Below are 26,960 nucleotides of genomic sequence, written 5' to 3' on the forward strand. Positions count from 1 at the left end.
CTATCTATTGGAGGTCATGTATGTATCCAGAAGGTCTTTCTGCCACCTTCATGTGGATGGTTCTTTTCCGAACTAAAAGTAGTTCTCCTCTAGCATCACTTTGGAGAATCCCCTTCATTTTTAATAGGGTGCGCTGGCGTCCCGTCCAGGTTTGGTTGGTGCCTTACCCAGGCGGCTTCAGAGTCTCGTCGTATTCCCGAACGTTTAACTCGTTCAGATCAGGGGTCGGCTGCTCGATTAAATATTCATGACGGGGTGGGTGCGGTGTCCCTCTCGGTAGGTGGGCACTACCACGAGTTTATTAAGCGCAGGCTGTACGGCTCAGGTTCTCAGCCACAATGACCAAGGAGGACGTGAATGGCACCGTCGTGGAGCTCAGTGGAGAAACCTGTTATGACAACAACGCAATCGAGGAACGGGAGACCGCCGAGGCTGGGGGGGCATGCCAAGCCGTGCCAGGTCCTGAGATAGAAAAGCCGGCACCCTACGCTGGGATGCCCAAGGAGGTGCTCCTGCTCTACTCCGGCCAGGCGCGCTACCGACTGCCCAGAGAGATCATCTTCTGGCTGGCTATTGTCACCTCCCTGATGCTTGCTGGGGCCACGGTGGCCATCATTGTCGTCTCCCCTAAGTGTCTGAACTGGTGGCAGTCGTCCCCCCTTTACCAGCTGTACCCCAGGTCTTTTCAGGACTCCGACTCGGACGGCGTCGGGGACCTCAGAGGTAAGAAAGGAAGCCGCCGCCCCGAGTCGCACCTTGACGTGTCGGGAAGTCGTAAGCCTCTTTGCCAGGGTGGCGTAGCGGGTGATGATGTGGACCGCAAATCACGCTACGGGCACCGTGTGACCAATCGGGAGAAGCAAAGGAAACAGAACCGTTTGTATCTCTCCAGTGTTGTAAGCTGGTGACAATCAGTACATTATTAGTAATATTAACGTCAAGGTGTCCGCACACTGATCCGCTCCGCCCATCCACCTGCAGGATCCGGTGGCGTAGCTAAGGGGGGGCATCTGTCCCCGGGCGCAGCATCCAGGGGGCGCCGAATTGATGTTCCCCATTGCATTTTGGAAAACAGGAGGGGCGCGAAATCTTTAGTTGTCCCCGGGCGCTGAAAACCCTAGCTATGCCTCTGCCTCCGGTCCGATGTGTGATCTCGTAGCGGAGCTGTCGTGGCCCGAAGCGGACGACGCGATGTGTCCTGAAAGAGTCGGCGCTTTCGTAGTGGGCGGGGCTTGGGTAAGTCTAGAGGCGTCGCTTTCGTAGTGGGCGGGGCTTGGGGAGGTTTGGAGATGCGCTTTCGTGGTAGGCGGGGTTTGGGGAGGGCTTTAGACGCAGTTCGAGTCTAACCGAGTGAAACGAGACCGCCGTACCTATGAGGCCAGTCATGTAACGCCGTGATGGACGTTGTGGGCATTACCTGACCTACACTGTTAAAAAAAAAAAAAAAAAAAAAAAAAAAGTTATATTTACGGTAAATAACTGGCATCTGTGGGGACAATATTTTTAGGTCTACGGTATAACTCTATAGTAACTTTTTTCTTTACAACACATTACAATTGAAGTGACCGTTTAACCACAATCTGAAATCCATGTAGTATAATAAAAATACTGTAGCGACCTCCGCGTCGGGCTCGAAAAGAGAAGCAAAAAAAAAAAAAATCAGACAGACAGACGTAGTAAAGTCTCACCAAAAAGTTTTTAACTTGAACAATCAGGAAAAAAAAAGAACGCCGACTCCGTAACGCCAAACACAACCCCTTTTAAAGCACCCTCTCCAACCCCTCTTCCCATCCCGCCTCAATCAATACCCCGCTGTCAGTCTTCCGTGCTGTACTCCGCCGTCCCTCAATCGGACCTAACAGTCAGTCAAATAAAAAGGCTTCGACCTGTCTGGGACGCTACAATACCCAGAGGCGGCCTTACGTCAAACGCCGTTACCGGTATGTGTGGCCTGTATAAACTTGCGTTCGAATTTAATACAAATAATGTTAACATACACCGGATTTTCTCATTACAGTATTCAGCAATTTTTTTTGTAAGATAACACGCGGACTTTATCAAAATATAACGATATAATCAATTAAAAAGTGCAATTCCTAATTCATGACAATACCACGACAGTGCAAAATGCGATGCGGTGTCCTGCGGAAATTAGCAGGGCCTCTTCTAGAAAAGGACCCAAATATCAAGTACACTCGGAGTCTCGATACGCAGGATGTCATAGTCATAAGTCACGCTGCTGTCATGTCAGCCGGTTATCATGTTTTTGTGTATTCATATTCAGAGATGTTTATGGGCTACAAATAAAAAGTGAGTTTCATTGTTCCGACAGGAAGTGTGAAATTAACGTAGAGGTAACATCATGAAATCTCTTACCCGTTTCCAAGTTCAGAGATGAAAATCCACTTTTCTTGCCTTCTGATTGGAAAAGTCTTTGATGACATCTTGGTAGTCTAATCAGGATGCAATGCCTTTTCCTATAGATAGGACAAGCCAACACGGCGACTAATTAGCTCTACCTATTTTAGGAAGGGATTATACTGGCGACCCTTTTCGGGCGATTGCCCCACTTGCCACCCCCCAAACGCCGCTCTTGAACATACCAATCATTAAACCATTACAAAATGTTATTAGGATTAAATACCAGTATACAGTCTGCATCAGCAAAGTAGCAACAGATAGCAGACATGATGAATCATTTAATTATTTAAAGAAAAAGAATTCAGAGTTTAAGGACGTTATGGCACATTGTCTGGTGGAGAAGTAACATTTGCTTTTGTGGTGTATGGTGCCCTGCCAGTGTGCCAGCTTATCGAACACAACCCACCATAAGTCAGCTTCCATAACCTTAAAAAACCCTTCAGCACGCAGAGAAAAATAAGTCGCTAACTTCAAGCTGTTTATCCTTCTGTGCAAAGGTATGCGGATCACCAGGACCAATACGGTAAAAGGGGGCGTGTCCTTATGCAAATATCTTACACAGCGCTTTACCGTTTTACAATTTACAGTTGCTTTCCTTCGCTATTTAACAGTTTTACGCTGTCAAATTAACGTTGTAACTGTAATGTATCAGTATGTAGTATATTTAGAGGGTAGAAAAATATCGATTTAAGAGAATTTGGCTGTAAAAAATAATGCAATGTCTTGTTTAAGATATGCAGGTAATTTTCGGTAGAACGGGGTTTGTTCCTGCCTTACGCCCTGTGCTGGCTGGGATTGGCTCCAGCAGACCCCGTGACCCTGTATTAGGATATAGCGGGTTGGACAATGACTGACTGACGTAACGTAGCTTTCCTGTTTTTTCTGGAAAGGTATTTCACTTTCGCCATTCACATTGGTGACATTTACTGACATTTTTTGCAGTGTTTGTCATGTATTGCATGCTGCAGTTACTGTTAGACCCTTCTTACTCACTCGGCCAGTTGTGAATGGTGTCTAAGGAGCAGTGCCAGCTTTAACCCTTTGCGGTCGTTAGGCCAGAAAACTGGCCTTAGTAAAAAGTGCGCTATAGGTCGTCAGGCCACCGCTGGTGGCCCTGCAAGTTTCTGACCGATTGGCACAGTCGCCTGGTCGAGAAAAGTGGCCTGTGTTATTCCTACGTGCTTGAAAAAATAACTGCTGTAATTATTGGCGTTTTTTCAATAATTAATTACGACTAATGTAGCGTGACGTTGAAAATTAAATACGACTGCAAAGGGTTAAATTGCTGTGGTGGGCACATTGCCTAGTGCTAGTGTGAAAGCTGGTAAGATAACAAGCTGTGCCAGCATCCAAGCAGGGCAAACCGACTTGTTCCAGTGCAGAGAGGATGAAGAATAAAAAAGAAAAAATATAAAAAGCAGTACCAATGTAAAGAGTGGTGCCAGGGTTATGCCATATAAAACTGCAAAGCTTTATAAACCACCATGCAGTGCCAGTGCTAAGCTAAACTGTACAATATGAAGAGTGGTGCTGGTGTTAAACCGGATAAAATAGAAAACAGTGCCAGTGTTAAGGCAGATAAGATAAAGTGCAGTGCTGCTGTAAAACTGGGCACACTCAGGGTAGTGTTAGAGTTAAGGCGGTAAGAGCAGCGCCATTGTGAAACCAGACACACACACACACACACTTGGCAGTGCCAACATTACTGCAGATAGCACAAAGCAATGTCAGTATTAAGCCAGCAACACAAAGAAATGCTGAGCAGGGCTCTTCAATTACAATTTCAGTTCAGCCAGACTTTCAAACTAAGAAATTTAGCTGACCAGACACTTTCAGCAGCAGATAATGACACATTTTAAATCAACACAAATGAAAGGATTGACATAACAAGTACAGGGTGAGTCAAAATTATGTTAACATTTGAATGGTAGAAACAATTTATTCAGAAAACATACTTCATATATGTAAGATGATTTACTTCACGGGTGTGGAACTCCGGTCCTGGTGGGCCGCAGTGGCTTCAGGTTTTCATTCTAACCTTCTTCTTCATTAGTGAGCCATTTGTGCTGCTGGTTAACTTGTTTTGCCTTCGTTTTAATTGACGTGACTCGGACCCCTTAGTTCAGGGGTGTCAAACTCCAGGCCTGGAGGGCCACAGCAGCTACAGATTTTCATTCTAACCCTTTTCCTAATCAGTGACCAGTTTTCACTGCTAATTAACTTTTTTCTCCATCAGTTTTATATCCCGTTAGAAAGATTCAGTCCTCTGAATTGATTTCTTCATTAAATGGCAGACAAACAGAAATGAGATGTGAAATGAGCCGACAGATGACCAGCTAAACTGGGGCTTCAAACTCCAACCTGTTTCTTAATGAGAAGCCGATTCTTGCTGTTAATTAGATAGATAGATAGATACTTTATTAATCCCAAGGGGAAATTCACATACTCCAGCAGCAGCATACTGATAAAGAAAATATTAAAGAGTGATAACAATGCAGGTATAACAGACAATAACTTTGAATAATGTTAACGTTTACCCCCCCGGGTGGAATTGAAGAGTCGCATAGTTTGGGGGAGGAACGATCTCCTCAGTCTGTCAGTGGAGCAGGACGGTGACAGCAGTCTGTCGCTGAAGCTGCTCCTCTGTCTGGAGATGATCCTGTTCAGTGGATGCAGTGGATTCTCCATAATTGATAGGAGCCTGCTGAGCGCCCTTCGCTCTGCCACAGATATTAAACTGTCTAGCTCCGTGCCTACAATAGAGCCTGCCTTCCTCACCAGTTTGTCCAGGCGTGAGGCGTCTTTCTTCTTTATGCTGCCTCCCCAGCACACCACCGTGTAGAAGAGGGCGCTCGCCACAACCGTCTGATAGAACATGTGCAGCATCTTATTGCAGATGTTGAAGGACGCCAGCCTTCTAAGAAAGTATTTAAACCCATTATTTAATTCCATGGCTTGTTGCTGCTCTCATTCTGCCACAGCACAAATTTTCCAAACTGTTTTCAAAATTGTTTTCTAAGAACATTGTCAAAATGTTTTGGTGACCTGAAAGATCAACCTTACTGAGACTTTCACCTTTTTTTATTTTCAAATATTATGTGATGGGAACAGATGAGCTGGTCGTGTGGCGGCTTGTTTTGTGTCTCATTATTGTTTGGCTGCTAATTAAGGAAAAAGAAACAACCAAAGGGCCTGAATGAAGCTAATTATAAGAAATAATGAGCAGCAAAAACTGGTCACTAATGAAGAAGACGGTTAGAATGAAAATCTGCAGCCCACTAGGACTGGAGTCTGACAGCCCTGCCTTAGTTGTTTTTTCCTTAATGTGCAACCAAATAATAATGACATGACCAGCTAACCTGAAAATAAAGAAAGCTGAAGGTCTCGGTTATGTTGGTCTGCTCAGGTCACCAAAACATCTTGACGGTGGTCTTAGAAAAAACAGAAAATCAACAGTCTGCTGTGGCAGAACGAGAGCAGCAACAAGTCCGGATATTCAATAACAGCAAGAATCGGCTTCTCATTAAGAAACTGGTTGGAGTGAAACTGGCTGGAATTTGACGTTCCAGTTCAGCTGGTCATCTGTCAGCTCGTTTCACGTCTCATTTCTGTTTGGCTGCCATTTAATGAAGAAAGGAATCAATTCAGAGGACTGAATCTTTAATTACAGGGCTATTAAAATGAAGGGAAAAGGAGCTTATTAGCAGCGAAAACTGCTCGCCAATTAGGAAAAGGGTTAGAATGAAAACCTGCAGGCACTGCGGCCCACCAGGCCTGGAGTTGGACACCCCTGCTGAAAGAAGACAAAGAAAAACTCCCCAAAAAAAAAACCCTTGTAGGGAAAAAAAATGGAAGAAGCCTTAGGAAAGGCAGTTCAGAGAGAGACCCCTTTCCAGGTGTGCAGTGGGTGTCAAAAAAAGTGTGTGTGTGTGTGTGTGTGGGGGGGGGGGGGGGTAAATACAACACAATACATGGTAACACTGGTTTCCCTTTTGAAATGTTGAGATCCTTCACCAATTTAAATGGGTGGTCATGACAGACAATGGGATTTTTTTCTTCATAGAGCTTAAACTGTTTCACTCCCACGGTTTTAGTCACTCAGAGATAACATTTCAGTTCCACAACACAAAGCCTTTCCTGTTGAAATCTGTCAGATTCAGCCATCTACAGGCCGTCCCTACAATCGAAGCATCACGCCTGACTTAAGAAGACAAAGACTGCGCCGTCTAAAGCTGAAGTCACCCGGTGTGAAGCTTGCTGAGAGACCCGTTCGGTTCGTACGTTTTTCATATCTACTATTTATGCCTGTTTTTTTTCTGCAGAGAAACAAGTAATGATTGAAATAAAGCTTTGAGTGTTACCGGGTTGAAGATGTCTTGTTGTACTGATATCAAGCAATGATGGATGAGTGTTGATATAACAAATTGTGTTCACTTAGGTCACATTCTCTCAGGGCTAGTGATTTGAGTACAGACAGCCATAATAACTCGAGAAGGGAAGGATTTCAAAGAAAGGCCTTGGCTTCTGTTAGATCTGTGCAGCCCTTTCAAAGGCAGCTATCTGGGTGAAGAGCACCAAGTCCGTTAGTCCTGACAGGAGCACAGCGCTTGGGCGGCTTTTGGCCTTTGCTAAGGTATTCTGAAGTGTAGGCCTTTCAGGGGAATCGATCTGAAAACAGACTGACTGAATGCCAGCAGGAGTGCCTTTTGTGAACACTTTTTCACGACAAGATGGCTACTCCCTTTTAGATAGATAGATAGATACTTTATTAATCCCAAGGGGAAATTCACAATTTTGACATTCGGCACAATGCGATATGATGATCCACTATTCGATGGTCAGCACTGTTGTACCTTACACAGCACTAAAGTTCTCCCAAACGACCCATTTCTGTTTGCCATGAAGTACGCTAGAATATTGAAAATATTTTTACTGCAGTAACTGGTTGTACAGCACAAAGCAAGAACATTTTTTTCAGAGGAATGAAGGGCCGTGAATGCTTTGCTTGTTTAAATTTTTAACACATCTAAAACGACGGACGTTCAAAAAGTTTCCGTTTTTTTTTTTAACCGTATTTATTAAGAATTTCAAAAACAAATGACATCACTTTTCTACATAGTCACCTTCCTTTGCGATGGAATTTTCCCAGTGTTGTACCAACTTTTTATTGCCATCAGCAAAAAATTCTTATGTTTTCGTGAATCAGTTCCAGAGTTCTTTCTTCACTCCTCGTGGTCATGGCTGAACGTCTGGAGCGCTTTGCGTCCGTCACACTAGCACAGCCATTTTCGAACATTTCAATCCACTCATAGACGACTCTACGAGAGAGAACTTTATCCCCATACTGAGCACACGTGCGGAGATGAATTTGTACTCCCGGCACACCTTCTGCCCACAAAAAGCGTTTGACAGAACGTTGTTCCTCTTTATAAGTTCTGTAGCCTTCTTCACCACAGGGTGACAACTCTTATACTAAACTGCAAGGGCAGCCGGCTTACTGGACAGAACTCGTCACATGACACTCTCAGACACGACCAATCACTTACTACTCCTCCCGCCTTCACCGTTTTCAACAAAATTATAAAAGTGCGGAAACTTTTTGAACGTCCCTTGTGTATTTGAAGCAGCACTTGATTTTATAAGCTATACTTTTATTTTTTCTACTCCATACAATGTCTTGTTCTCTTCAGCACACTTTCCAAATCGAGAGTCTCTTATCAAACAATATGAAATGCTATGGCATATTGCTATACTGCTAATTTCTAAAGGTCTTAAAAATAACAGAACATCCTATTGAAAAGACAAGAGAATTACACGGGAAGTCATTTGGAGAAATCTTGAACTGCACTTCAGAAATTTCAAAATGCCCTCAGAGTTTTATATATTTTATAAGATATCTGAAAAAGTAGATCAGTAATTTCAAGATATCTCTAAATGCAGCTAATGTGACTTGAAAACATTTCGGATGAGTTGCATGAGTCAGACATACAAATCTGAATTTCATTGTACTCTACACATGGCAATACTCTTAGTGCGACCAATACTCGATATCGGATATTGACCAGACTATCATATTAAAACACCTTGTGATGCCTACAAATGCTTGAAATATAGGTGTCAAAAGATGTCGATTTCAAGATACCTTCTTTACCTAAATTTCCCTTTGGGGATTAATAAAGTGTTATATCTCACCTCACCTCATCTTACCTTACCTTATCTTGACTTGCCTCATCTCGTCTTATCCTGCCTTATATCTCATCTCATCTCATTCTATCCTATCCCTTATCTTATCCTGCCTTTCCTTCTCTAAGATGTTTATCTCACTTGTCACAGAGCACTCCTTTCCTTTGTTTGAGTTTTCTTGCGGACACAAAGTGTATCCAGCAGGGTGCACATGCTCCCTATGAAGAGGTTTGTTACAGACTGCAGCCTTTACCAAACCAATATTATATTTTTTCCTTAGTTGTACAGCAGTGACTCTAAAAGGAAAAAACAGTCAGTAATACTAAAGGAAGATTAAACTTTGCTTCTCTTTAATATCAGCTTAACACTCTCAATAACATAATAGTTGAAGGACAGCCATACTGGTGAAAGCGTGATGCGGTTGGAAGTTCTTGCAACTGGCGCTTGTCCAACTTTGGTGGGTAAGGTTGCTGGTTTTAATCTCCGCTACTGCTTAAGGGAATCCCAATCTGCTGGGCAAGGCCCTTAACATGCAATTACTCCAGGGGTGCTGTACAATGGCTGACCCTGCACTCTGACCCCAAGGGACATACAAAAACTAAACAATTCCTAATACAGTAAAGCTTTGGAGTGCGATTAACTTAGTTTGCGAGTGTTTTGCAAGACAAGCAAAATTTTTAAATAAATTTTAACTTGATAAACGAGCGAGGTCTTACAATACGAGTAGTCCGTATACGCTTTGTCGGCCGAGCGTCACGTGATCACAACTGAGCCGATGGTTCTTCGCTCTCTCTCGCCACAGGATTGTGGGTAATGGTCTCCCATGCTCGGTCTCAGTCGGCGTGCCTCACTCATAGAGTCATACGAGCGTATACTGTTTACTATAGCATTGTGACCACGTGTGTGTGCTGTGACGTGCGAGTCCCTGTCATGCATCCCAAAACACGAAGCCGAGTCTCAGTACTTTAGTAACACCAGCTTTATTCAGCTTGAAACAGGAACAGCACGATTATTTATTGTAGCGGGATCTGCCGCTCTCCTATACACAGACACAGCAGTCAGGCAGGGCCATGGCCAGGTTAGTGGCCAAGTAATCCTGTGCCCTACATTTATAATGTTCCTTGTATCACCCATCAACGGCAGGCACTTATAGCATGACTACAATCATTTCGGATTTGCTTTTATGGCGAACTGCTACAGCGATGGGAGTCTGCGGTTGCTTCGGGATGCTCTTCTGTGTGTCATCCCATTGGGTGGAATCCCAAAAGAGTTTAGAAACCTTACAGTGCGTAAAACATTGTTTTTAATTTTGTGTCCAAGTGTAGTGACTCTTCAGGCAAAAGCAACTGTCATTGGAGAGGCTCCTTGTTAAAGTCGCAAAAAAAAGAAAAAGATTCCAATGAGCTAACAGAGAGCCGTGACTCCGTTAGTTAAGAGTGAAAGTCGTCCTACACAATAACCCTCATCTCTCGTCTCCCTCACACCAGCCAAGATTCTTTTCAAAGGTAAAGTGCAGGTTAATTTGTTTAATATATTTTACTTTGTATTTTGTATTAATCTTTTTATATTAATATTTTTGGGTTTTAGAATGAATCATCTGAGTTTCCATTATTTCTTATGGGCAAATTCGCTTTGATATACTGTACGAGTGCTTTGGATTACAAGCATGTTTCCGTAACGAATTATGCTATATAAGGTGAAATAATGAACAAAAAAACCCCAAAAACCTTTGAGAGACAGTGTGGGAAGGCACTTTCTCCTCATCACAGGCAGGAGTGACATTTTGCATTTGTCTGTAGGTGAGCTCCGATGTTCTGTGCAGTTGTTCAACTTTTAGGTCTTCACTTTGAGCATTCAGCCTCCAATCACTGGCACACCTTTTTGTTGTCATAGCAAGTAGAATAGCACACAAGTACTGCAGAAGGTGCTTGCATTGCAGCATCAGTTTTGGTAAACTCTCCATAGCTGACAGTGACCCCAGGCCATATATCGATCATCACCAAACAGGGCACATCAGCACGGCCTAAATAGCCTGCCTGTGTCATCTGCTGCTTGGGTTTTCTCGTCTCCCAGTCAGGTTCACCCTGTCAGCTGGTTTGTGTGGCTTCAGCAAATATCCGTTTTAAATAAAATGGCGCGTATGGAATAACCCACACAGATCACAGTGGCACACTAAAGACCATTGGCTACACTAAGGTTTTCTTCCTCATGAAATCTTTATCCTACTTGTCTATCACTTTTATAATACTTTCGGCATTTCACTGGTTACTACTGCAAAACAGAAAACAAAAAGCCATTCAAACAGTTCAGCAGGAAAACATAATTTCCTTAGTCTCTGTTTTTCATCAGGAATCCAAACCAAGCTCAGCTACTTTGAGTACCTGAATGTGAAGTCCATCTCCATCGGCTCCATCTACAAGTCTTCCAGTAATGACTTTGGATACGAAGTTGAAGATTTCAGAGAGGTTGACGAGGTGTTTGGAACAATGGAAGACTTTGAGAACCTGCTGGCAGCAATGCATGACAAAGGTGAGGAAGTGTGATCAGCCAGAATTCAGGAGAAATGCGTTAGGACAGGTCAGTGTAGTATGTGAGACAGGAGCCACTGTCGGCAACCTGAAACCAGTTGTTATAATTCACATTTGACCAGTCAGCTGTTGTGCAGCATCTGTAAATTGTTGGTGACTACTCAGGTGTCTAAATCAGTTGGCAGGTTAAATCAGGCTGTGGCACCAAGCACGTTAGCCAGATGTAGCCAAGTGTGCAGCATTTCAGAAATAAACTTAAAAGGTCTATCAACATGGAACCAGTAAATTGCGACTGAAGAGGTTGGGCATAGAAGGTTTGATGTGATCTACCAGCGTCAGGGTACAGGGAGCCAGGTATGATCAAATGCTAGACAATCAAGTCCATATTGACTGGTTAGCCAAGTGTTAACAGTTTAAATGAGATGACTGCTGTGCTCAGCAATTGTTGAGTTGAGGCTGCTGCTTCACCACTTGAGGCCACAGGTCCACCATGCCCTCGACCCTCTGCAGTTCGCATACCAGGAGAAGGTGGGAGCGGAGGATGCCATCATCTATATGCTACACCGATCCCTCTCCCACTTGGACAGAGGCAGTGGTGCTGTAAGAATTATGTTTCTGGACTTCTCTAGTGCCTTCAACACAATCCAACCTCTGCTCCTTAGGGACAAGCTGACAGAGATGGGAGTAGATTCATACCTGGTGGCATGGATTGTGGACTATCTTACAGACAGACCTCAGTATGTGCGTCTCAGGAACTGCACGTCTGCCATTGTGGTCAGCAACACAGGAGCGCCGCAGGGGACTGTACTTTCTCCTGTCCTGTTCAGCCTATATACATCGGACTTCCAATAAAACTTGGAGTCCTGCTACGTGCAAAAGTTCGCTGATGACACTGCTATCGTGGGCTGCATCAGGAGTGGGCAGGAGGAGGAGTATAGGAACCTCATCAAGGACTTTGTTAAATGGTGCGACTCAAACCACCACACTTGAACACCAGCAAAACCAAGGAGCTGGTGGTGGATTTTAGGAGGCCCAGACCCCTCCTGGACCCCATGATCATCAGAGGTGACTGAGTGCAGAGGGTACAGACCTATAAATACCTGGGAGTGCAGCTGGATGATAAATTGGACTGGACTGCCAATACTGATGCTCTGTGCAAGAGAGGACAGAGCCGCCTGTACTTCCTTAGAATACTGGTGTCCTTCAACATCTGCAATAAGATTCTGCAGATGTTCTATCAGACGGTTGTGGTGAGCACCCTTTTCTACGCCGTGGTGTGCTAGGGAGGCAGCATTAAGAAGAAGGATGCCTCACGCCTGGACAAACTGGTGAGGAAAGCAGGCTTTATTGTAGACACGGAGCTGGACAGTTTGACATCTGTGGCAGAGCGACGGGCGCTCAAAAGGCTCCTATCAATTATGGAGAATCCACTGCATCCACTAAACAGTGTCATCTCCAGGCAGAGGAGCAGCTTCAGCGACAGACTGCTGTCAATGTCCTACTCCACTGACAGACTGAGGAGATCGTTCCTCCCCCAAACTATGCGACTCTTCAATTCCACCTGGGATTGGGGGGGGTTTGGGGTTAAATGTTAACATTATTGAAAGTTATTGTCTGTTATACCTGCATTTTTATTACTCTTTAATTTAATACTGTTTTTGTATCAGTATGCTGCTGCTGGAGTATGTGAATTTCCCCTTGGGATTAATAAAGTATCTATCTATCTATCTATCTATCTATCTATCTATCTATCTATCTATCTATCTATCTATCTATCTATCTATCTATCTATCTATCTATCTATCTATCTATCTATCTATCTATCTAAAGTCCAGCCTGCAGCCTTGCTTTTTTGACAGTGCCATGAGTAACTTTGCCCATTTTCTTCACAAGGTCTGAAGCTGGTGATGGATTTTATTCCAAACCACACTAGCGACAAGCATGTCTGGTTCCAGATGAGCCGCAACCGCACTGGCAAATTCACTGAATACTATGTGTGGCATGACTGCCATCATTACAATGGGTCTACAACACCTCCCAACAACTGGGTGAGTGGAGTCACACAAGGGTCTTGGTAGTGATGACGGGAAGAAGGTGGGTGTCTCATGCCAGGCTGGTGTACTTCATGTGCAGGACTTCTCTCGCTTCTCTTGCCAGCTAACAGTTTATGGTGACTCAGCGTGGGACTATGACGCCATCCGGGGCCAGTGCTATTATCATCAGTTTGGCAAAGGACAGCCAGATTTGAACTACCATAGCTATCATGTCCAGGAGGAAATGATTGTGAGTTTTGGGGTACCCATGTGTGTGTGTGTGTGTCTGTGTTTGTTTAACATGTGAACACTTAATTCTCTTCTTAGCAAGTCTAGTCTGGGTACCTGAATCACACACAGATGGAAGACACACTGCAGGAAGAAGAGAATACAAGAGTGAATACAGCAAAGTTGATGAAATGAAGAGGTGGTGTCTACATAGTACCCAAGGATCTGTGAGGTCTCCCTCAACTGTTTCAGACTTCTGGTGTCTCCACCTGGCAAAAAATCTGAGGCCACTGCATGTCTTTAAATTTAGGTTTTTAAATGACTCCAGCACTCCTACATAATCCAGCCTGAGGTCTCTTAAAGACTCAAATTTGTCACCCGTTCAGACCTCAGATATCCTCAGGAACAGACTTCAGACTCTGGAAGAAAATTTGAGGTTTTTTGAGCACCCTACTTGGTGACGCTAGAACTTCCTAAAGATTCTACTGTATTTGGAGTCTCTGGCTGAATATCTGAAATTTTTGAAGGACTGAATTAAGATCTAAGATTTGATGAGGACTCTACTTGGAGATTCTGAATGAATGTAGGAGATTTCCCAATGATTTTGTCATGATACTTCTTAAAACCAAACGGGCCCTGCCATCATAATTGGAGCTGATCATTACAACTGAGCACTAGGTCCCTTAGGATCTCAGACCAAATTTCTATTTTCTGACAACTGTGACCTATTTAAAATGTCCAATAGAAAAATCTCTTAGAAAACTATACTTGTTCAGGACACACTTGCAATGCCTCTACAAAACAATAACCATTTCCTCTAGTGACTCTTCTGTACCACAAGAAATTCTACAATCTCAAATTCCAGTTCTCTTCAATCTTGGGGATTTCACATACCAGACTGAGGTGGCCTAATTTTTTATGATCCATTGTGGAAGGACCTCCAGGTGAAGAACTGATGAACGTCCAGAATGATTGAAATACTGCTAACATGGTGACCATTGGTAATTCTAGGATGACTCCAACAAAGAACCTGCATCTGTAGAAGTATGGTTGGAGACTGGCAGGGTCCAGATGGAGAATTCTAAAAGTTGCCAATTAGAGGCGTAGTGGTGAAAGCCTCACTTTGTTACTGTAAAATACTGAAGTTATCCTTCTGAAGTATTACGCTCCAGTCCTAATATGGCCTCAGATCATTTTTTTTCTGTGAAGGAAACTTATAAAGACTTTGGTTTGAAATTGCTAGCAGACTTTGACCTAACGCTTCCTTCTGACTCATTGTAAAGATTTTATAAAAGGACCAGCTTCAGTCCAAAAGTCCTACGTTCAGTTAAAAGGAGTTTGCCAGCCTTCAACTACTTACTATATGTAACCGTTTAAGTATTTAACGATGCCAGCACTTATGATGCCCCAAGCTCCCAAGCAGAGCATGGGCTAAGATGTTTTGGTCATCATGGTGACAGACCGGCCCCTCGTATAACCTCTTTTCAGTGAAACAAACGCTTCATTGTTTGCCACACAGTTTGCTAACAGTGACTCGCAGCATGGCAAAGCTTTTTGTGCTCAGCTGATCGGTTTCCATAGAGACTGATCCTAATGCCCCCTCCCCAGTTGCTTGGCCTGCTGGTACAACAGCAGCCAACTCAATCAGGTGACTCACATGTTTCTATGCTATGTTTACAGGAGGTGCTAAAATTCTGGCTGCAGAAGGGGGTGGATGGATTCCGGGTGGATGCTGTCAAGTTCCTTCTTGAAGCTGATCATTTCAGAGATGAGCCTCAGGTTGATGTGATGCAAAGGCCTGTAAGAATCTTATGGATGTTAAGTATTTTCTAGTTTGCCTGTAGCAGCATAACGTACTCTGTGGACCGGGTGGGAGTGCGTAACTAACTGCACATGTCCAGGCTTTGGTTTCATTCAAGGCTGTACTTCAAAAGATAACAAAAAGCTCAGAATGAAGATTAAGAGGTCCTGTGACTCTTGTCAGGTACTCCTCCCACAGCCCAATGATGTGTATGTTTTACATTTACTTATTTGGCTGGCACATTTATCCAAAACAACTTACAACATTTGAGATACAACTGGTTATATTTCTTTTTCCAGCTGGAGCACAGGCGGGTGACGTGAGTTGTTCAGGGTCACACAGTGTCAAGTGGCATTTTGTTAAACTGGTAACTTGAGATTGGCCTCCTGTAAGAGAGCCGTGTACACGAGCGAGCCCTGCCTCTGACGGCTGCTGCCAGAATACTTTCGGCCCCTGCAATCCCGTGTTGGATTAATCTGTTTGGAGAATGAATGTCTTGGGAGTGACAACAAGACAAGAAATTGCTGACAGTTGCATATCTGGGTACCAATGTGTCTGGTCTCCCTGTGTTTTTTTTCTCCCTCATCCCAAAGACATGCAGGAGTGACAACAAGACAAGAAATTGCTGACAGTTGCATATCTGGGTACCAATGTGTCTGGTCTCCCTGTGTTTTTTTTCTCCCTCATCCCAAAGACATGCAGGCCATCCTGCTCCATAATTTGACATAACATGTACTTCTGAGGGCGGCACGGTGGCGCAGTGGTAGCGCTGCTGCCTCGCAGTTGGGAGACCTAGGTTCGCTTCCCGGGTCCTCCCTGCGTGGAGTTTGCATGTTCTCCCCATGTCTGCGTGGGTTTCCTCCAGGCGCTCCGGTTTCCTCCCACAGTCCAAAGACATGCAGGTTAGGTGGATTGGCAATTCTAAATTGGCCCTAGTGTGTGCTGGGTGTGTCCTGCGGTGGGTTGGCACCCTGCCCGGGATTGGTTCCTGCCTTGTGCCCTGTGTTGGCTGGGATTGGCTCCAGCAGACCCCCGTGACCCTGTGTTCGGATTCAGCGGGTTGGATAATGGATGGATGTACTTCTGAAGAGGTCATCTACCCAAAGCTAAGCACATTCAGGCCCAGCCAGTAGTTGCATGGGAGAGCATCCAGGAAAAATCTTGGGTTGCTGCTGGAAGAGATGTTGGACCCTAATGCCCCACTGCAGCGATGGTGACACTGTGCTGTGAAAATGGCGCTGTCCTTCAGGCGGGATGTAAAACTGAGGTCCTGAATCTCTGTGGTCATAAAAGATCCCTGGGTATCCTTTATATCCTCTATTTAGCCATCTCTCTCTCTTACCATTTCACCACCTATAATGTGTGGCGAGTGTACTCTTGCAAAAATGGCTGCCATTGCTTCATCCAGGTGGATGCTACACATTAGTAGTGGTTGAAGTGGATCCCCACTCACTATGAGTAGTGAGAAAAGTTCTACATATATGTAAAACATTATGATTTGTTGTGGTGTCAGTGAGTGCAGGACTTGTGACATGTCCTGTTCGAGATTAGGGAAGAGATCAGCATTTTATTTAAGAATACTTAAGAATAACTGTGTGGTTAGTGGTCACCATGTCACCCTCCTGTCCTTTTTCTCCCAGGAGAATATCTCTTCCTATTCTGAGCTTCACCATGACTACACAACAACCCAGCTTGGTCTCCACGACATCTTGCGCAACTGGCGAAATGTTCTGGATGAGTACAGCCGGGAGCCAGGAAAATATAGGTAAGCATTGCGTTGTCCACCCTGCCGCCCTTTTGTGTGTGTCAGCCTGGTCAAAGTAACCCCTTGCATCTGCTTGCCCAGCAGCCACTTTTTTGTGCATGTTGGTCATGGTACCCAATTCAGTCCAGCCTGTATTGGCATTGACTGAGTCTGGTGCTCATACAGCATGCTGTTTGTGCTCTGCTGAGATTGATCCCACCTTTTTGCATCTTGTGATGCCATGTGCTGTTCATGAATCATGATTTGCCAGTATTCACTTGTGTATGTCTTTTAAGGTCAATGTTCACGGATTCCTTTGATGATAACAAAATTGCAACGACAATGCTATATTATGGGAGCTCAAGGATAAAGGAGGCCGATTTTCCTTTTAACTTCTATCTAACAAGACTTGAAAATCAGCTGTACAGCAGGAATGTTTTTGAGCTTGTCGACTTGTGGATGGCCAACATGCCTCAAGGGCACTGGCCCAACTGGATGGTGGGTCCCTCTATACTATACTATACTATACATTATCTTGTTGACATCTCTGCTACTAACATAGAAAGATACTGGCATCTAGAGGCTGGATTGGTCCTTTATGTCCAACCTTAATAGTTGAATTGCCACTTTTCTTGTTGAGATTAGTGCCCATATTTATCAAGCATCTCAGAGTAAGAAAACAGTCCTATTCTAGGAGTAGAAGCATTTTATCAATTTTTCTAATTTAGAAAACTACTCCCAACTAATATTTACGAGAGCCTGTGAGCTGTTCTAACTCACCAGGAGCTGACAGAAGATGGCATTCAGGCAGCGATCCACACGCATATCATATGAAAGACAAAACGTTTTGGAAACCCTCCATAACAATTAACTCATAAAAAGATATCAGTTTGACGGGGATGAAGTAAAATTCACAACCAATGCTGTACATTGCATGATCAATCCATCAATCCAGAGAAGCCATGAGGTGTCAGCTGGTAACATTACTTTCTTAGCCACTGTGAAAATGCAGCTTTTCAATTGAGATGATCTGTGTTGGTTTCTCAAATTTTGTGCCAAATTCTGAATGCCCTTAAAAACACATGAGGTAATACGCAGATTTATACATTTCCCCACGGCTCCACGTGAGGTAATGATAAAGTAAGTTGCATTCACACAAATCAGCACACACCTAAAGGTCACTGCATATGTGAATCACAAGTGATATCACAGTGTCGACACACAGGGGGTCATAGATGTAAACAGTTCTTATAGTAGCCAGCATATCACCCTGAAGATAAGCAGCCCTGGATGGGCGACTGACAGCGAAATGTCACACAGGTACTCTGAGCTCTGCATTCCACGAACACCCTGGGACATTTGTGTTACACGTTACAAGCCCGGGAAGTTTCAAGAAGACAGATGGAGACTCCCAGGGCATTGGATAGATAGATTCTTCTTAACATTACTTGATATTATTCATTCTCAAATGTGAACTCTTAATAGTAGGATGCTTCATGACTACTTCCCATGTTCTACTCTGGGACAGGACAAATTCTTATCTGAGTCAGATTTTTAATGCAATTCCTAGGAATAATTCTGAGATACTTCATAAATACAAGAACGCTTAGTTCCTTCAGACTGACTTTTCATTCTGCTGAAGTGACAGAGACAATACAGTGGTCCACTCAACTTGATGCCTCCAGTGTGATGTTCATCACTCAACTTTGGAATTTGCCATAGTTTTATCTTGTGTTCCTCAAGATATCTTTGTGCAAAAGAGGCATGACACCCATATCCCATTGTAGTCCTGTCCAGTTAATTATTTATGTTGTATCTAGGTGTTTTGCACTGGAGGTCATTCTGAGTTGACTCTCATAACAGAGTAGCTGGTTGACATTTTGTAAACTGCTGATACTTTTCCAGGTGGGAAATCAAAATGTCTACCGAGTGATGTCATGGGCAGGACAAGATTACATCAATGTGATTAACATGCTGTTACTCACACTCCCTGGAACACCAGCCACGTACTACGGGGAGGAGATTGGAATGGACAATATCAACTTGAACAGTGGGAATGCTGAGGACCCCGGAAAATTGGTAAGCAACTGCAACTCTGTGAACATATAGAGTAATAAATTGGCAGATTGTAAATTTGAGTCCTTCGTTACCTGTTACATCAGCATTTGAAGGACAGCACTGCAACACAGTGGTTAGCACTGCTGCCTTCTTGCTCCAAAGACCAGTATTGCACTTGTGGCTAGTAACTGCACAGAGCTGGCAAATGAGAATGCACTTACAAATGTGATTACAATGATGAAGTGTCCATGAATCGGCTCTTATTTCCTCCCACAAGCATAATATATACACAGGTTATTTGGCGATTTGAAAATTGCTTAGTCTATGCATGTCCTGTAAGTGGATGGCATCCCTAAAAGACGCTTATAAAATGGGTGGATGATCATGTCTGAGTGACCATAAGCTTATTTGAAGGGTTCTACTTTTACACGATACACGTTGTAAACTATTATACAAAAACTACAACTGCAGCAGTACTTTTAATTTTTTTTTTTACTACTAGGGGGCTTTGCCCCCTGTTCGCTTCGCTCGCCAACCCCTTCCCAAACCCGCCAGCGCTATGCACCATTGTGAAGTGGGGGGCTGAACGCACCCCTAGGAGATGCAGTCGCTCCACTGAATTCCCTCTTAAACGGTGATACAATGGGAAACAAATAGTTTTTTTTTTTTTTTACCTCCTCTTTGCTCGATCAGCTGCTGGTGCTGAGCCGGGTGATCTGCATTTCGTGTGGCGCTTAGGCAGCTGTCCTTTTGTCTCACTGCCTCGTCTCTCTTCTCCCCCAGACATCCTCACACACTATGCGATCTCTTTTTGCTGTTCCGTTATTTCACCAAGTAATATTTTCCGCTTGTTTGTGCTAATGCGATCTTTACTATCATTTTTTTTTGGAGACTTTCGAATTTTCCTACTTCCATTAACTCTAACTTGCTCTGCATGTGTATCTAGCCAATGTTTTTGAATTCTTCATAACGTTTTACTTTGTCTTTTTCTGGCCCCGGCATGGTTAAATCCCTTAGCGCAAAGTCTAGTCTTGCGGGTCGGGCTGATTATTACTTTCCTTATTTTCAGAATTTGCACACAGATTATTTTTGTTCTTTTTTGCTTTCTTTTCCCTCCAACGCTGTTGGGTCTCTTTTTGACATGCTGCTCTTTCTTCTTCACTTAGTCGTTGACGTGTCATTTACAATGTATAAAATTGTTAAGAGCTGAGAGCACAGGAAGTGTGCCTGCCAAAAGCATTCCAACAATTGAGAGGTTAGATGACCGTGGTCTTGTTTGAAAATTGTTGCAAGTATGATGTGACTTGACCATCTCGCGAGACATGAAAGTGTCTCTTTTCAAAAGATCACGTCTCGTCACAGGAAAAAAAGTCACATTTTTTTTTTTATAATAGAGAGGCGGACTTTAGAGTCTTTTAAAAACTCTCTAAAAACTAGAATCACTGACTAGTAATGTCAGTAATGTGCAATTGCTCTTCCCTGATTGTTTTCAGATAACAGGCAACAAATAATAAATGCATTGCAAAAAATAATATAAAACTTATGAGTGGCAGGCAAAAATAAAATCAGGTATTTTACAGAATAAGAGTATAAGACTGCTGTCACTGTCCTGCTCCACTGACAGATTGAGGAGATCGTTCCTCCCCCAAACTATGCGACTCTTCAATTCCACCCGGGGGGTAAACGTTAACATTTAACATTATACAAAGTTATTGTCTGTTTTTCACCTGCATTATTATCAATCTTTAATTTAATATTATTTATTGTATCATTATGCTGCTGCTGGAGAATGTGAATTTCCCATTGGGATTAATAAAGTATCTATCTATCTATCTCTATCTATAAGAGAACATAGATGTTGACTGGTATAATATACTGCTAACATGAAGCATTATCAAAATCAATTAAGCAATATCAAAAGAGAAAAGTTCAAAGCAGATGTGTTTATATGTAAACCGATGGGGCAATGAGGTCTAAAGTGGAAAAGCAGATGGTACTCAAGAGTGGGGCTTAATTTGTGAGGAGAAGACAGGGCTTGTACAATTCGAGTTCCCTTGCTATTTGTCACCTTCACAGAGCTTGTAAGCCATGCCTCTTATGGTTATTCTGTACATTTATTTTAATCCATTGTCTGTCTTATTTTATTTATGCTTGCACGTCATCCATATCCAGTCCTTGTGTTTACACTGTCACCACTTTTGAATAACTTCATCCTATCCTCCATTATCAAACCAACTATAAATGCAGACAGGACACACTTACACAGATGCCTTCATGTTACAGACAACAATTAAGCTAACATACACCTCCTCAGGATGTGGAGCAAACACTTGCACAGACATTTTTTTTAAAGAAGCATACGGTTAGTAGTCAGGCCCTGATTTGAGCCCAGAATTTTAAAGCTGTGATGCAGCAGAACCCACCACTGTGCCCCCTGTAAACAACAGGCACATACTAATGAATAATACCACAGACAGGTGATGCTATGCTGATAGTCTAATGTAAAGTTCTTTGTAACAGAAGTGAGAAGCATACACCTATCAGCCACAACATTAAAACCACCTGCCTAATATTACGTAGGCACCCCTTGTGCTGTCAAAACAGCTCTGACCTGTTAAGGCACGGACTCCACATGACCTCTGATGGTGTCCTGTGGTATCTGGCACCAAGACATTAGCAGCAGATGCTTTAAGCCAGGGGTCCCCAACTCCGATCCTGAAGGACCACAGTGGCTGCAGGTTTTCATTCTAAACCTTTTCTTAATTAATGATGTTTTTGCTGCTAATTCACTTCTTTTAAATTAATTTTAATTGACTTTCTCTTGAAGACTCAGACCCAATAATTGTTTCTTTTTCCTTAATTAGCAGCCAAATAATAATGAGATACAAAATGAGCCAAAACAAGACCAGCAAACTGTGTTGATCATACAATATCTGAAAATAAAGAAAGGTGAAGGTCCCAGGAATGTTGATCTGCTCAGGTCCCTAAGACATTTTAACAGAGCTCTTAGAAAACAGAAAATCAACAATTCTGGAAACGTCTGCTATTGTACACTGAGAGTAGCAACAAGCCATGGAATTAAAGAACGGGTTTAATTAACGACAAGATCTGGCACCTAATTAAACAACTGGTTGGAGTTTGAGGCCCTGACTTGGTTGGTCGTCTGTTGGCTCACTCATTTCACTTTTCATTTCTGTTTGGGTGCCATTTAAGGAAAGAAATGAAGCAATTCAGAGGTATGATTAAGAAATTCAGGGGAACAAAAAAAAACAACTCAATTAAAATGAAAGGAAAAGGAGTTAAAGCAGCAAAAACAGATCACCAATTACGAAAAGGGTTATGAATAACAAGCTGCTGTCACTGTGGCCCTCCAGGACCGGAGGTGGAGACCACTGCTTGAAGTCCTGTAAGCTGTGAGGTAGGGACTTCAAGGATTGGACTTGTTTTTCCAGCACACCCCACGCATGTGCTTTTGGATTAAGATTTCAGAAATTTGGAGGCAAAGTCAACACCTTAAACTCTTGGTCATGTTCCTAAAACCATTCCAATTTTTCCTGTGTGGCAGGGCATATTATCCTGCAAAAAAGAGGCCACTGCCAATGAAGGAGTGTACGTGGTCTACAACAATCTTTAGGTAGGTGGTGCGTGTCAAAGTAACATCCACAACAATACCAGGAGACAGGGTTTCCCAGCAGAACATTGCCAAGAGCATCACACTGCCTCCACTGGCTTGCCTTCTTCCCATAGTGCATCCATTCCAAAATACTGAAAGCTCACCCCTTTTTCAGAAAGCCAACAACAAGTTGCCAGACACAGCCGGTACTGTATAAATGCTTTACAGGTATGGCAAGATCTGCTGCAATCTCAGCCATGTTTTTCTTTTTTCCCATTCTATTGGGGTATGTAAAACACCAACATCAGACAAACAAGCCTCTCTTCCCTTTGCAAGGTCCAAAACACCTGTATTCCTTTTTCCACATTGCTGAACTGTATGCAGTCATTGGTTGTCAGCTCTCACAAACACAGAGCCCACCCTTACAACTAAACAGGCTTCATTTTGTCAGGGAGAGTTGAAGACTGGTTGGACTGACTCACTGGGTCTGCCAGACTACCTAGACTAGGGGAGCATGTCGCGACTGCCTCCAACTCAATAAGTGATGTCAGCTACTGATAGTCGCTGTAAAAGCCGTGCAATATGACGGAGCCTCAAGATGCTTGAAAGATCTGATACATGGCAACAAATCTTGCTAAATACACTGAAATCTAAACAATATCTTCTCAAACTCTTGGTTTACAAATCACTCCGGTGCTGAGAGGTAATCTTATGGAATGACGGCATGTGGTAATGATCCATTTGGGAAAGGTTTGGCGGCTTTGACTAATTCTGTATAAAGTATTTAAAAAGGACAAAGGTATGTACACATCTTTCTTTCGAGGAGCCAACAATAATTAAACATATCTGGTGGTCCATTGCTGAACAGAATGCTTCCAAAAAAAGCCAGTAAGCTTACTTTTGATACGGTTTTGCTACTAAAAGGAATCAGTAAATTTCCCAAATGTTTCCAACATTTCCTATAAGAGTTACAATATTCAGAGCACCCTCTGATATAAATACCAAGAGTTGTTGCTGAATCAGCTTTCTAATCTCATGATTTTGCAAAACGAAGGAGAGGCAGAGTCCAGGCATTCTAATGTTTTCTTATAGGCCATACAAACAATTTTGTACCCAATAAAGGAAACAAAATTACCATCTTTTTGAGGGCCAAATTTTAAAATCAGAAAATGTTTATAAATGTACAACAGATTTATATTCCATAACCTCCAAATCCACCCAATGTTTATCAGTGAGTGTGTTTACCATGATAAGGTGTGTAAACTGGTTAAGGCAGAAACCTGTTCTTCTACGGCATTTTCACACTTGGGTCTTTTGGACTATTTTTTTTTTTTCTAAACTCGTCATGATTTCGCTGAAGGTCCGTTTCATTTACGAAGATGTGACACACCTAATGCACTCTGGTGTGACCAAAACAGCCGAATCAAGATCCTCTGTGCACACTAACACTGACATTCCAAAATAAACATTAATAACAAATATGTGCAAGAGTTGAGACATTAGATATGTGATTTGGGAGAAAGTAAATGTTGTGGCTACTGGACAGTAAATGAAAATTACATGGTGGGTCTACTGTCATAAAACTGAAGCAAATCAGTGTATGCCATCAGCAGAGCTTATCTCCTGTGTTACACTCGGCAATTTGAAACATGTCCTTCAGCGTATAAACTTAATAGCGTAATTTTCAAGTAGTCTTCCAGTTAATAATTATGGAAAATGCAGTAGTGTATAAATACCCGCCGTGATAGTTTTTCCCTCTGGCCAATGAAAGAAGTCAACGACACACCCAGGGGATATTTACTAATATGTTTAGTTAGTGTGAAATGCAACTGAACTAACTGGAAACTGAAACAAAGTAACGAAACGTCCTTTGATTCAGAACAAAACAAACCGACTACGATTGTGAAGACACCTTCTCCCTTGGCAAAATGCTCCAATGTCATAAAACTGCACTAAAGAAAACTTAAACATCATCAACGGTGTACAAAAACAAGCATGAAGCCTGCTTCTCCTGAGATTGTGCTATTGAGATTAGCACTGTATGTTTAGCTCATCAAAATAAATTTAGCGATTTTTGAAATAGTAAGACAGAATTTTTTCATCCAGGTGAAGGAATAATGCGATTGCCTGAGAAGTTACCTCAGGAAATTTATCATTGTGGACACTTCCACCATTTTCTGCCTGTGGCTTCCGAATGCATGTGCAGGCTAACAGAGTGCAATACACATGCCCAGACTAACAAATCCTTAAATGTAACCCGGGGAAGTAATGACATTTCCCCATAATTGGGTTACTTACGGTGAAATCTCTAACCAGAATAAGGATATGCATTTTTGAAACTGCATTTCAATACCAGGTTATTGTCTCATCGTCTCTCTTGGGTACAACTCACAACAGGAGCGTGATTTGGATGGCTAATATTGGTTAAGAAATGGGAACTCTAAATGACTGGGTTTTAATGACTGTAGGTATGTGTGTTTCATGATGCCCTAGCCATGAATGACACTTGCCTTGCACCCATGTGGAAAGGATTATGTCCATTAATAGAAAAAGTGAGTTTGAGAAATTAAATAATGTTAGGAAAAGAGAGAGAATTTTATTCACTCTTGCAGTAAATATTTTAGGGTTGAAGAGAAGAAAAGGAATGATACACATAATTTCTTACAAAAGTATAAATATTTGAAAAATATATATACACAATATGAAACATACAATTACCAGAAAATTAATCTTTACTGGAAAAATCTGTCACAAGGGCCAGCAAGATAAAAGTGTGGCTGGCACCTTTTCCTTGAAGAGGCTGCTGATCACAGACACCTTAATGCACCTTAATACACTTCATGGAGTATATGGGACAAAAGACACCTTTAACTCCATTTTCAAGTGCTTCAGTCAGCATTTCTTTGGATGGAGCACAGCAGGAGGAAGAAACTACATCAATTTTCTTTGTGCACATAGAGCAATGCTCTAAAGGCCAAACAGGAGACAGTGCAATGATGGTGCAAGACAGTGTGGTTTTACATTTTCCAAAGTGAAACACATTAACAGTCCTACCTGAGGCCTTCATTGCAGTAATAAAGTGATGAATGATTAATTTTAATAGCTGACTTTATTAACTTTAGCATGTTATCCCAAATCACTGCATTCTTTTCTTTCTTCTTTTAAAGAATGTGAACCCAGAAGTGGCTCGGTCACCAATGCAGTGGAGCAGCGACGATAATGCTGGTTTCAGCAAATCAAACAGAACTTGGGTTCCAGTGCATTCAGAATACCGAAGTGTGAATGTTCAGGTATGGTTGGTCCACAGTGGGGTCTCGCCCTGTAATAACCACTACTTTTCAATCATTACAGGTGTACAAGTATGATAATAAACTGGGTCGTTATTTCAGAATTCATTCAAACACCTGGAATTAGAAATATTTTTGGACAAGACGGCAGACCTATTTCCTGTGCCAAAGTAGGTACATTGTAGAAATGGATGTTTAAGTATTGACTTCTTGAACCTTGCAGATGCAGAAAAATGACAGTGGCTCCACCTTGGCTGTGTTCCGTGCCCTGGCACTGCTCCGAGAGAAAGAACTTCCACTCCATCGAGGCTGGATGTGCTATGTCTATAATGACTCCAACGTATTTGCTTATGCACGGGAGTTGGATGGTTTTAAGAGGGCATACCTAATAATACTCAACTTTGGCCAAGGCACTAGTACTGACCTCCAGTCGAAGATTCCAGGGCTGCCCAAGATGATGCACATTCGTCTCAGCACTCGGGCAGAGAACAATGGACAAATGGTCAAAACATCTGCCATTGGCACAGCAAGAGGGGAGGGTCTGGTGCTTGAGTACCACCCTGAATGGCTCTTTCACAGATTAAACAGATACGAGAAGCAGTGTTTTATCTCGGACCGAGCCTGTTATCTGAGCATGCTTGACATTCTCTACAAGACCTGTTGAGAAGCTGGAATGCAGACTCCAATGTAATCCAGGAAAGAAAATCTGAATTTGTGCACCTCTCTATAGCTCAGTACTCTTGCACAAATGAATATCTTTGTTCTCATCTGGACCAAACCATTCAGAGGGTCACATCAGTGGATTCACGCCATGAGACTTAAGTACTAATCCCAAGTTCTCTGTAAAGAAATGCTAAATGCCTGGCACTCTATATTAAAAAGAAAAATACATAATACAAATAAAGGCATAGCACATAAAACTAAAAAGTTATGCAAATTTGTAGGTATTGGTTCATGTTTGACTAGTAAAATAAGCTTCTACAGATAAATAGTCCTTTCTAAAGAGTTTCAGGTAGCACTGTTGATACACATATATACATACAGTTTTACAAATGGGTAGCCCA

General features: G+C 42.6%; 2 protein-coding genes across 2 annotated transcripts in view; one reads left to right on the forward strand and one right to left on the reverse strand.

The window, feature by feature from the left end:
- Positions 1-323: 323 nt before the first annotated feature.
- Positions 324-26,823, forward strand: slc3a1 (solute carrier family 3 member 1). The gene is made up of 10 exons (XM_028821022.2): positions 324-723; positions 10,954-11,133; positions 13,026-13,180; positions 13,290-13,415; positions 15,074-15,193; positions 16,835-16,959; positions 17,235-17,436; positions 18,844-19,017; positions 25,777-25,899; positions 26,120-26,823. The coding sequence occupies exons 1-10, from the start codon at positions 339-341 to the stop codon at positions 26,558-26,560; spliced, it is 2,031 nt and encodes a 676-aa protein (XP_028676855.2). The 5' UTR covers positions 324-338; the 3' UTR covers positions 26,561-26,823.
- The window catches only part of prepl (prolyl endopeptidase like), a 41,180-nt gene continuing 40,845 nt past the window's right edge, over positions 26,626-26,960 (reverse strand). The window contains exon 14 of the mRNA XM_051919638.1: positions 26,626-26,765. Coding sequence (XP_051775598.1) covers positions 26,715-26,765 — 51 coding nt within the window. The 3' untranslated portion in view covers positions 26,626-26,714. The remainder of the gene's footprint in view (positions 26,766-26,960) is intronic.

Source organism: Erpetoichthys calabaricus, chromosome 15, assembly GCF_900747795.2.
Source record: "Erpetoichthys calabaricus chromosome 15, fErpCal1.3, whole genome shotgun sequence".
Classification (NCBI taxonomy): domain Eukaryota; kingdom Metazoa; phylum Chordata; class Cladistia; order Polypteriformes; family Polypteridae; genus Erpetoichthys; species Erpetoichthys calabaricus.